Here is a 12891-nt window from a genome sequence, read left to right as displayed (position 1 = left end):
ACATGCTGTTTCTATTTTCACTTTGGCTTTTGTAGTAGTGATTAATTTTGTTTTCAATCCTGTTTCAAAACATATTCTCAAAATAAATTTACCAAGCAATTTTATTTTTATTTTTCACCTCCAAAATTGTATTCAAATTGATACTTACCAAGCAAACAGTTCTTCAAAACTATTTTACAGAATAGTATTTAAAAAAAAAGAAAGTTCATAACACAATCAACCAAGCCTTAAGCAACCTGGGCTCAGTTCAGGTGGTTGATGAGGAGGTTGCAGATAAATCACAATATATGTAATTCTAATAAGCTTAAAGATAAGCTACTTAAATTGCATTTTCTCCTTCAGTGATTTCAAAAGTTAAAATCTGCAAATACCCATAAACATCATTCAAAAATATACTTTATCAAAAGTCCAATCATATTTAAGCCAGCAAACCACTCGATTATTCAAATCGAAACCGTCAATCAAAGAGTTGTAATGTATGCGTCGTTCAATCAAACACCCATACATAGATACAAAGCAATAATTGCCTTTTTTTCTCCCATTTTCGCCACTGGATGGTGGCGAGAAAGAGACACAATGCGGAAGCGACATGGTGAATCCAGCCGTGACTAGGAGACCGTGAGAGTCGAAGGCATTCAGAGTTACACGGTTACCAGGCTAGCATACATATTTTGGAAATTAGGGATTGAATTAAGAAGATTAAAGATAAAATGGTCTTTTAATAAAATATTAAATTAAAAATCAAAATAAAAAATATATAAAATTTGTTAGCGTGACTTATTTTAAAGTTATGTCCAAAAAGTAATGATGCTTAAATATATAATATTCAAAGTAAAGTAATAAAAGATATTTAAGTAAAAAATAATTAATGCAAAAGATAATTCAAAAAGAGTCTTATAAAAACAATAAATAGAACTAAAAAATAATCTTATATTTAAAAATGGTGGACGTATATTGAATCATTGATTATGCTTCAATAAATGTTCCGAATTTTTTTATCAATTAATTAGTTGTTAGTTATTAGCTATGGTGTAGCATTGGTCGTCTTTTACATTAAGAGTCACTAGTGCTGATGACTTAAAATAAAAATCAAACATTGATTGTTTATATATTTGTATAAATGATATGGTTTGATGAAGCTCATAACAACTTTTAATATTAGATTCTATTTATATTTTCAAGAAGTAAAAAAAATGAGAGAGAAAATAGAATATCGTTAAAGATATGTTTTAATAGTCATTTACTTGTATTTTTTTCGTCGTTTAAGTTTTTCAAACAAACTAAGAAATCAAGTATTCTAAGATAATTAGCATTTATTAGTGAATAATTCTACTAAAATATTATTATTTTCTCTCTTAATTTAATATACTATTTAAGTCTTTCGAAATAATATTATTTATTATAGGACAAAATTAAAAAGGATGTTTTAATATTTGTTTAAAAAAAGTCAATTTAAAATGCTTTTCGAAGGCTAAGAGAATGACTTAATTGTACACAATGGGCATGTCGATCTATCTGCTGATATACGTACATGAGCAACTAACGGATCCAAGACAAGTAATACTGATTTAGTAACTAATTAACTCAAACTTCTGAAATATTCTCTAATACTCTTGAATTGAATTGAGTTCAGGAGAGTGGTTTAGTTAGTAGATAAACTAGATATGTTTATAAGTCTTAACATGGATGAGCTCGAGAAAACTCCAATGAACTCTTCTGATCTTCATAAACAAAAAGTGACAAACTGACAATCAATGTCTATTTATTTTGCTCATTCTTGAAATGTGGGGTTAGAGACAATGCGAATCAAACTTGATTTCTGCATAGAACAATAGCTTATGGAGGGGTGAAATGTAAGCCTTTTTCAAAGTTGGAGATCCAAGTGACCTCACTAGGAACTGTGGCTAAACCTCTATACTCAATTTTAGCTGAATGCCTATAAAAAAATAACTCAATTTCAGCTGAAAAGTATGATACAACGATTTTTTTCTTCTTCTATTAAGATACTAGCTAATTCAAGATTGACCAATGAAGATACAGAAACCAATAGTAGATTTTGGTGTACCTAAGCAACTTCCTCAATCTGTATATATTAATTTTGTTCAACACCTAAAAAAATTGTAAATATGGATTTTAATTTAGTTTCTTTTAATTCTACACCAGTGAGCTAGAGAGACTACGCTAAAAGTTTATTATGTGATATATCATCTACTAATTGTTCTGTGTTGTAAAATATGACATATATAAAAAATAAAATAAAATAAAAAACTGTAAATAATATGATAAAAAAATTGAGTAAATTCTTAAGATATGCACTTATTACATCTAACACTCCTTTATTTTTTATCCCTACAAAACATCCCTTAAATTTTCACCAATGGTTGCACTTGCCCCCCCTCCCATACTAGCACCGGTTGAATGTTTGACAGAAACAAATCAGCACATGACTTTTAACTATTTTTCCCCTAAAATACCCCCTTCTTCCTCCTTATAACAATGGGTTTAAAAATAAAAAAACTGGCTGTTGTGAAAAAAAATAGATCCAAATAAGGATAAGAGAAAAAAAATTCTGTTGAAGCTTTCTATACTCCATGCATTAGCAACACTTCAACAATCTTACTCAGATCTAGACAGTTTTTGACTATTGAACTTCAAATGTTTTCCTATATCTCTCGTTGATGATAACATTGGGACTTCAGGAACTTAATATAAGGAATCAAGTTGCATGCAAGCTCATCAATTTCTTATGAAACTAAAGATAATTGGTATTTACAAAAAATTCAACTCAAATTAATCATCTACTACTTAACAACTACACCAACAACAAAAAATAAAACAAAATTGAAACACATTCCAAAACTAAGGATAATTGGTATTTACATAGTTCAGACTATCCAACAATGTTGTTGAGAGAAGCAGAACAGGCTATGAATTATATTGTTCCCTTTTATTAATTTGTATTAAATTTATTTTTTCAGAAATAAAATTTCGTATCTTCTTTCTTCCTAACAAAGAAAATAATCTTTCTACTCCATTTTCATTACCTCCCTCCAAGCATCCCGTACATTTAAGTTTATCATTAAAAAATGACAAAAATGGCAGAAGGGAACAGCATCACACTTACGCGAAGTGGGGTTAGATTTTTCGCCTTAAGTTTACTAGAGCTTGAATTGGCAAAACCACTTCTCCCTTTACCAACCGGACTATGATCTCAAACCCTTCTGGCAGAATCCAAGTTCAACCTCCTCATCTTTAACCCATTCTCGCACGACCCTCTCTTCTTCTTTAACGTCGCGGCGGCGATAGTAACTTGAAGCTTATCGCTGGGGACGAGCTCGAAGGGATTCTCGGCAGTAACGTTGAAGTTGTAGATGAACTAACAGACTTGGAGCTTGTTGACGTCGGAGTGGAGGAAGTAGCCCAAAAAGGAGATGTTACCCCAAGGCCCCAACCCTAATCAGCAATGTTAAATTGGAGGGAAAATTTTGGATTATCATATATTATATTTTCTTTCTTTTTTTCTTTTTTTCTTTTTTTAAATAACTCAAACAGTGTTCGGGAGAGGGAACTAAAAGTAATATTCTAAAATAGAGGAATATCAAGTGTAATAAAATCAGTGTAACTAATGCTAAAAAATAACAATCCCATTTACTGATTCACACACCAGTTGGCTTCCGTGCGTGCATATATGAGTAATTGCCCATGCAATTGAAATGCATTCGTCTTTTTTCTTTACACGCTAGTAAAGAAAATCACTTATTTTTTCAATATTGGATTTTTTACGTATTAAAAATATAATTTTCAATGTTTTTCACCTTATAAAGCTTTCTTTTACTGATTCAATCATATGATATATTTCATTTTGTTATTATTTATCCAAAAAGGAATGAATAAAAATGAGTTAAAGATTTCTTTTAAAAACCATAACAATACAAAGAAAGTTATTGATTATTATCCCATTTCTTAGCTATCTTATTATAAACATTCTATTTAATTATTGAAATTCATACCGTTGGATATTGATCTTATACTCCATCGTTACCAGCTAGGCAAAAAAACGGCATTAATGAAAATACTTCGGAAGATTTATTCTCGATTCGCTTCATTTATACAAAATTACTACATCAGAAGAATATTAACGTACATTTTTTCCTCTTGTTAATATGAAGTGATCTCTTTAGTCTTTATTATTTATTTTTCTTTTATTTTACATTCATTTCATTGGCAGTTGCGAAGAAAACAAAATGATAGTTTTCCTTTGGTATGCGTGGTTTCTACTTTCTAGAGCGTGCAATTAAATTTCATAAGTAAAGATAAGGAAGAAGAATAAGGAATGAGAGAAACTATGCCCTTCTACCAACTTGTCCAATCTCAAATGCTACAATAATAAAATTATTTGAAAGTGCAGACATACAATAAACTAGTAAAACTCTACTAGCTAGCTAATAGCAGATGCATAAATTAAGATGTTTAAGATGGATCATGAGGCTAATTAATCTTCTTTGGCAGTACCCTCCGAATGCACTGATGCATTATCTCCTCTTTCTAGAGCCATTTCTCTCTCAAACTCTTGCCTTTTTACATTAAAAGTCATTGCAGCCTCTATCTCAGTATCATATGAACCAAGCCACAAGCGCTTACGACAATTCTTTTGACGCGGGTCACGAATCTCTGCTGCATATTTCCCCCATGGTCGACGTCTAACACCTAGATACTTGCTGGAACATATGCGTTTTCCTTTTCTGATGGAAAGTTTGCAGTTTGGATCCTTCCAATTTGGATTCGTTATGTCTATGAATCGTCTTTTGGGACCACCATTTGATACTTTGTCATTTTCTTCGTCACTAGAAGAATCTGTAGCATCTGGGTCGGTATATGTTATTCGGAGTGTCTTCCAAGAGCACTCACCAAATGATGTTGCCTTTTCATTTCCCTTCTGAGACGACGGCGATCCTTGTTTTGTCGCAGATTGTCTTTGTGAGCTTGCCATTTGAGTTTTGATCTACTTAAATTTTGATCAAGTATAAAAAAACAAGCATCAAGGAACAAAATCACAAATGGATAAAATACAACAATAAATAAAAAATCAAAGATTTTTATTTTAACGTCGAGCAAAATACAAAAATCTCACCTCACGTGGAGAGTTTATCAGGAAAAAACTGTGAATAAGAAATCTTAGCCTTACATACAACCATCTATACACAATCAAGATTGGTTTTGTATATCACTCACAAATTTAAGTCAATACTAAAGGTCTGTGCAAGTATAATATTAATTTTCATTACTGAACAGTATTATAAATAAAGGTAGTCTGTATTTTTTACGAAGAAATCAAAGTTGCATGTAGACGCAAAGAATGAACAATGAACATAATTTAAAAAAGAGATGTGAGAAGGGGCTGAAAAGAAAGGCATGATTTAGAGGCTACATCAATGTAATGATCATATCAAGAACTCTCTCTATTTATCTATATATATGAATGGAAGAATGGGATAAAATCACGTTAAAAAAAATGTAGAGTCACAGTTTCAAATCGAAGGTCAAGAATTTTTTAACTTATATTTCATTTTATAACTTAATGTGAATGGTTGGGATTCATACACTTGAAAATTCAACGGCAGAAAACCCTGGTTCCGTAAATTGTTTAACTTTCCTTCTTTTAATAAGCATTACAAGAAAAAATGTTATGACGCATGGAATATTTTTCATGAAAAATAATCGTCAGAAATATTAAAATTACCACCAGAATATTTTTGATGGAACATATTCCGTCAGAAAATATTGAATTTTCGATGGATATATATATATTCTGTCACAAAATTTAAATTATCACATGGATATTTTACTGACGAATTTAGTTTTGTTGGAAATTTAAATATTTCCAACGAAATATATATGCATCGAAAATTAAAATTTTTCCCAAAATAAAACGACCTCAGCCTAGTCATCAGTCCCTCATTCGCGTTGCTTTTGATCTCCTTGCGTAAACCCTTGTCGTCATCGCGCTGTGGCCACCGCTGTCACCGTCGCACTGGTTCATGGCCTCGTCAACGGAACCTGTCGTTGGAATTGTTTGGTATTTCTGGTATGCTATTTTTGTTTTTTTTATTTTCAATGCTCTATTTTCTTTTGGCTTCACCGTCTCTATTATCCGTGTACCTTGTTCTCATATTTTTCTTTTTGTTTTTATTTTCATGCTTTGAATTAGGACTTAATTTGAATCTTGGTCGTGGTTGTGATTTCAACTCCTATTTAATTTCGTGACAAATAAAACAACACCTTTTTTTAATTTTGTGATTTTTAAATATTATGTACTCCTAGCCTTACATGCTATTCTAGTGAGTTTTTTTGCTGGTTCGGAGTCACTAAATGCGTGATAGGACCTAATAACAAATAGTGTTTGTCTTTTGAAATCATTAGTTCTAATTCTGTCTTTTTTTAAGTCCTTTGTCATTATTTTTTAATCCTTATGAAATCACATGTAAGCATTCCTTTTTTTATATTTCTTTTAATTGTATATATGTTGAAGTATCTAATAAATTTATGATATTTCTTCTTTAAATCCTTAACATTAGTTCTACTTCTTACTTCTTTTTATATTATTTTTTAGTCTATTTTTTTATATTTCATGATTTTGTAATGGAGTAAGATGAGATAGAATATTTGACTTACTTTTATCTATTTTTAATTTTCAACAAATTTTTAAAAACTAAAAACCAAAATAAATTGAAACCGAAAACTTAACAAAATATAATTTTGATTTTAAAATTTTTTTAAATAAAAATGAAAAATCACCCCTAATATGACCTTAATAATCTGACGCTAACCTTGGATGTCAGCTGTTCTTTTCACATGACACATGTGTAACTTTTGAAAAATTAGTATTTTAATTTATTATTTTATTATATGAAGTTGAATGTATTGATTAATTTTTTTCATTTAATCAAATTTTTTTTTAATCTTTTTTTTGGTCAACGACTTGTTAGAATTTTATTTTGATTAATTAATATTTTGGTCTTTTTTTAAGTTTTGTTAAGCTTATGAAAAAAAAATATAAATAGTAAAATAATGATATATGTTGTAGAGATTTATAAAGACAAAACACATGTTGATTACTTGCATAGCACATCTAATGCAAATTTCTTATATACAAAAATTTCTAATAATTTTAAAACTATTTTATGTGATAGCTCCTTTGCTCACACTTGAAGTTCACTTGATTCATCCTTATCTACTCTCTCTCACTTGACTAGGGTATTTTATTTTTAAGAGAACAAACAAAGAAATTAAAATAAATCTATCAATAAATTATTAGTCTCCAAATATTCATAAAAAAAACAAAATATTTCAGGTGATAAAAGGTAAAAAAAAATTAATACCGGCATAAAGATAACATTATGTTTTATTAAAACTGTGAATTTTATTTATTTTAGAAGAATAAAACCAATAGAATCAAATATCATTCAACACCTCAGTGACAAGCTTCAATTAAATTCCATCACGCCCAACACTTTTCTATCTTAAATAGATATATTTATATGCTCTGCATTTGAGTATTCTGTTTAGAAACAATTAGTTTCAATACTACTTTTGCATGTATATTAATTTTGAAAAATTAATTACATTTACTTCGTTCTAAAAATATTGGCATATATTAAATTATAATATATCATATATATTAAATTTAATAATCATATGAAAATTAATATATTTATATTTATTAAATTTAATTATTAAATATATTTCATAAATATCATGTTGAACAAGTACAATATATTTAATAAAAATTATATTTAAATAAATATATTAAACAATGTTATTTAATGCTTATATAAATATTACATTTAATAACATTAAATACATGCATGCATTCTTACTTACGGTTACCTCCGTTACCTCTTTTGCCTTACTTACTTCATCTCAAAGATATTATAGTAATATAATTTTTAAAATATTAAAAAAAAAAAAAAAAAAAAAAAAAACTCAACTCTCTCCTCTCTCCTCCCCCTCCATCATCAAATGTGTTCTCCCAACTTGTCATTGTCAGATCTCATTGGAACGTGTCTATTCCTTTGACTGTTAGTATACAAAATTTGACAAAATCTTATTTTCAACTTCTCAATCCACCCTCCACAATTGCACATATTTATTTGGTTTTCCCACACAATTAACAAAATGGAGCCTGTGATATGTCTTTAGGACATGTTTGAAGGTGAAGGTTATGATTTTATTAAAATTTAATAGATAAAATAAATAAGCAATTCATGGATAATCATAAACAATAAATAAATAAATAAATAATGATTAAGCATACACTAAAATCCAAAAATCAAGAAACAAACTTACCTCACACCTCGTAATTCGAGGACCAAGGCAGAGTGGTTGTTGAAGCACCAAAAACACAAACAGCAATGGCACCAAAAAACCCTAAGGCATAAAGCAAAATAAGTGACATGAAGAAGTGTGTAAGGATAGACTTATGCTTTATAGAGAGAGGAAGAACCCCTAAAATAAGTAAAAATCTTGAATTTGAGACACAAACTAGTATTGAAAATGATACCATAGAAAAAAATTAATAAGATGAGATTTGTTACCTTACCAAAGAGTGAGAAGATCGAGATAAATGGGTTGTGGTTGGACAATGAAAGAAGGAATCAAGATCTAGGTGATCCCACTAAGGAAAATTGACCTTCAAGGAAGAAAATGGAAGAAAAAAGTATGAAACTCTAAGTTTTTGGGTATGATATCTAACTGTTTTACAATTTATACTAGAGAATATAAAAAGGTGCAAGAAAATATTCTTAGTGTGACTAGTTTTGTCTTGGGGATTTTTTTTTACCATAGAACTATGTGCTTATAACGTTTATAGTAGAACGAATTTTCTAGTTTTGTTGAAATGTCTATATTCTTTACTGGAATTTCTAGTTTTGACATCATCATTAGCGGTTACTCTCACTCTCTCTCCTAAGGATTGTGACGTAATCATACTCTTGTATCCCTTTTTTATTTTAGTGAAATCACCAATGCTAGATAATTGACAATGAGTTAATTAATTGATGACCTTTGTTTTAAACTTAATCCTTTAACTAATAAAAAAAAATATGTTCAGTAAAACTAGTTAAAAAGTTAACCACTAAAAAATTAGTTGGTAATTGAACCAATATCAAGGTTAATAATTGAATTTAGGAATATAGGTAATTGACACTATTTGAGATTTTGTTAGAATTAGAATTTGAGAAAATTTGGGTAAGTGTGAAATCATAATCCTAGGTTACTTAGATTATGTTTAATAAAACTAGTTAAAAAGTTAATCACTAAAAAATTAGTTGGTAGTTGGATGATAAAAGCTAATAGCTAAAAACTAAAAAGTTAGGTTATTAAATTAAAAATATTTGGTAAAACTAATTGTTAAAATAGATGAAAAAGTGTAAAATGATAGAAAAATAATAAAATTATGAATTATTTAAAAAAAAATAACAAAAGATGAATAAATATATCAGGATTAATGTGGAAAAAAATATAAAAAGCTAAAAGCTAGCATTTTAAAAAATACAACTTCAAGTAACTTTTAAAAAAATGCTAGAAATTACTAAAAAGCTATTAAAAAATGTTTACCGAATCACCAAACGAGATTTTTAGCTAATAAAAAAACTAGAAACTAATTAAAATGTCTTGTTAAACATAGTCTTATTATACCTGGTTTCACATCAATTCATTTACTCCTTTCATTCCTATATATAAGACTCAATTACCTAATTCATAAAGATTAAAAAAATATTAATTTAGTTTATAACAATAAATTTGTCTTAGATTTATAAGTTTTTTAAAATTATCATTGTCATTAATACTTCTATCTCTTCTAATAATTTTTTAATACATTTTCTTTCTTCTTTTAATAAGGAATATTTCTAGTCTAAAAATAATTAATATAAGAAACATTATAAATTGGATCTTACAAATAGGAACAAAGGAAGTATTTTTTTATTCTTATTTACTAAATTGAGTAATTGATCACAATTATCTTTCATTTTTTTGGTAAATAACTATCATTCATTTAATTTAACCTTAATTAGTTAGTTCTACAAAATTAATTATTTAAAAACATAACTAATTATTTGGGTTCGATAGTTGAACTTTTACTTTATTTTTACCACTGCGTGGAGTATGAGTATGTTTGTCATTGTGAGTCATCCACACACATATGAGTGGACTACTCCAAGAAAATCAGTAGCTCACATTAAAATTATGTTTTTGCAAATCTAAAGTCCAAGTTTTTGATTAACCAAGTCAATGAAGTTTAAGAGATTTAATTTAGGAGTTCAGGAAATATTGAATGTGACGACTTTGAAATTTCATTAAGAGGTAATGTTGAAGAGAAATTAAAAAGACTTAAATATAAAGAAAAGAACATATTTTAAATTTTTAATAAATATAATACATGATTATTAAATATATAAGAATTTTAAATAATCATGCATTATATTTATTAAAAATTAAAAAATATTTTTTCAATTACTATTGTCCATGAAACATATATGTTAAACTGACCAAATTAAAAAGACTTAAATAATTTTTTAGTCTTTAATAATTAATCAATTTTTTGTTTTGATTTCCAATATAAAAAAATTAACTTTTTTCCCTAATAATTTTTTTATTTTGTTTTGGATTCTTCAAACGCTATCTAAATTACTTTTCAAAGCATTAACTCTACTACTCTAGTGGTTTAGGGTGGTTCAAAATTATTCTAGTCGGCTTCCATGGGTACTTGTCCATGCCCTTGAAATGCATTACTCTTTTTACCTTTTCTTTATCTGCTTTGTTCATTGCTGTTGATTGTTACTTTGTCTTTTCAACATTGGAATTTTATGTATTAAAGATATAACTTTTTAATGTTTTTAATTACCTTAGAAAGCCTCACTTTTTTTTTACTGATTCTATCACATATGATATATTTCACTTTGTTAATCTATTCAGTAAGTTATGATGAATAAGAATGAGTTAAAAGATTTCTTTAAAAAGATCTTTTTTTAAAGAAGTTATTGATTATTATTCTACTTCTTGGCTATATTATTATAGTCTATTTAATTAATAAAATTCATACAGTTGGATATCTAATCGTTACCAGCTGGGCACAAAAACTGCATTAATAAAAAAAATACTTCGAAATTCTTTAATTAATATCCTGTGAAGTTGCACTCTCCTTTTTTGTCAAACTCGATCTTCCTCCCCCTTTTGATTATTAATTTATAAGCAAGCTCTTCCCCCATCTCCTGCATGCATCTAAGATCTTTAAATTCACGTGCTTGGAACTGTAATCTCTACTGCACGTCGCTTTTTAGTGCCTTTATTTGATACTTTAATGTTGCCTTCTTTCCTTGCATAATCAAATGGCAGACCAAAGTACAACAATTAATAGTATATTGAGAAAAATAAATAAATTTTACATACAAATACTATATTAACATTGGTAGTCAAATGTATTTAAATTTTTTAATTTGATCAATTTAAAATATGTTCTATAAACAACAGTAATTAAAAATAAATTTAAATATATTTTTGGTCCATAATTTCCATCCCTATAAAAAAATCATTTTAGTCTTAGCAAAATGTGTTTAACTTTTTCCATCCTTAAATTATTTTAGATAACGCTTTGAAAAGTAAAAAAAAAAGTATTTTAAACAATAAAAAAAATTATATATAAAAAATTATAAAGACAAAAAATAAAATAAACACATTTTATAATGACTAAAACAAAAAAATTTGCAATGACGAAAATGAAAAAAAACGGTAAATTACATAAATAAAAAATGTATTTAAGTCTAAAAAATAAGAATTTTACACATATTATTTTATATACAAATATTTTATAATAATTTGTTTAAAAATAAATATAATAGAAACTAATAGATAAAATACTATATACATTAAAGAATACTAGTATACATTTAAATTTCCTATTTCAAAGTTTGGTATATATATATATATATATATATATTCATGTATTAAGTTTAATAATCACATTTATTTAATAAAAGTAAATTATTATTAAACTCAATAGATGAATATAGATATATAGAGATTAAAAAGTCATGTATTTAATAAAATATATTTCATAAACATATTGTCTTTCAAGATATAATATTTAAAAATTTTAGTATTAAAGTTGATTGTGTATTATATTTAGTAAAATAAATAAATAACTCCATGCATACAAAAATATGTTTCTTATAGATATATTTAAAAAGAGAAAGAATATTCATGTGAAGATAGCCAGAGATTCATGTATAGAAAAGGGCATGTTTTATATTAGTATTATGATGGTTCTCGATTATAAGATTATTTTCTAAAATTTGTTTGTTTTTTTTATAAAACTATTTTTGAATGTCTAGATATATTAATTTTTTTTCATATATACTATTATTTTATTATTCTCTCTCCAAACATTAATGAAAAATAAATAGATAAATATAGAATAAAAAAATAATTTAAAAATGATAGTATAAATAATTAACAAATTTAATGTGATAATTATTTTTCTAAAAAAACAAATTTATTAAAAGAATCTTATAAATAAACTTGGAATAAGTGAGGAATTCATGTGAATAATCATATATAACTCTATTTAATGAGTTCATAAATATTATGTACAATACTTAATAAATGCTATATTTAAAGATAAACATAAATTTATTGAAAGAGTCTTATAAATAAGCATGGAATAAGTGAAGAATTCATCTGAATAGTCATATATAATTCTATTCAATGAGTTCATAAATACTATGCACGATACTTGATAAATGCTATATTTAAATATATTATTAAGTTCAAATGTAGTATGTTATATTTAATAAATAAAATATATAACTCTATTTAATGCTTACAAAAATACCA

General features: G+C 26.9%; 1 protein-coding gene across 1 annotated transcript; it reads right to left on the bottom strand.

Moving 5' to 3' along the window:
* Window positions 1-4334: 4334 nt before the first annotated feature.
* On the bottom strand, window positions 4335-8423 carry LOC114422696 (ethylene-responsive transcription factor CRF3-like). The gene is made up of 2 exons (XM_028389175.1): window positions 8347-8423; window positions 4335-5002 (listed from the first exon to the last, which is right to left on the bottom strand). Exon 2 carries the CDS (start codon window positions 4988-4990, stop codon window positions 4493-4495), a length of 498 nt encoding a protein of 165 aa, XP_028244976.1. The 5' UTR covers window positions 4991-5002; window positions 8347-8423; the 3' UTR covers window positions 4335-4492.
* Window positions 8424-12891: the final 4468 nt, after the last annotated feature.

Source organism: Glycine soja, chromosome 8 (assembly GCF_004193775.1).
Source record: "Glycine soja cultivar W05 chromosome 8, ASM419377v2, whole genome shotgun sequence".
NCBI lineage: Eukaryota > Viridiplantae > Streptophyta > Magnoliopsida > Fabales > Fabaceae > Glycine > Glycine soja.
Note: the sequence above shows the minus strand (reverse complement) of the source record. Positions and strands in the feature narration are given on the sequence as shown.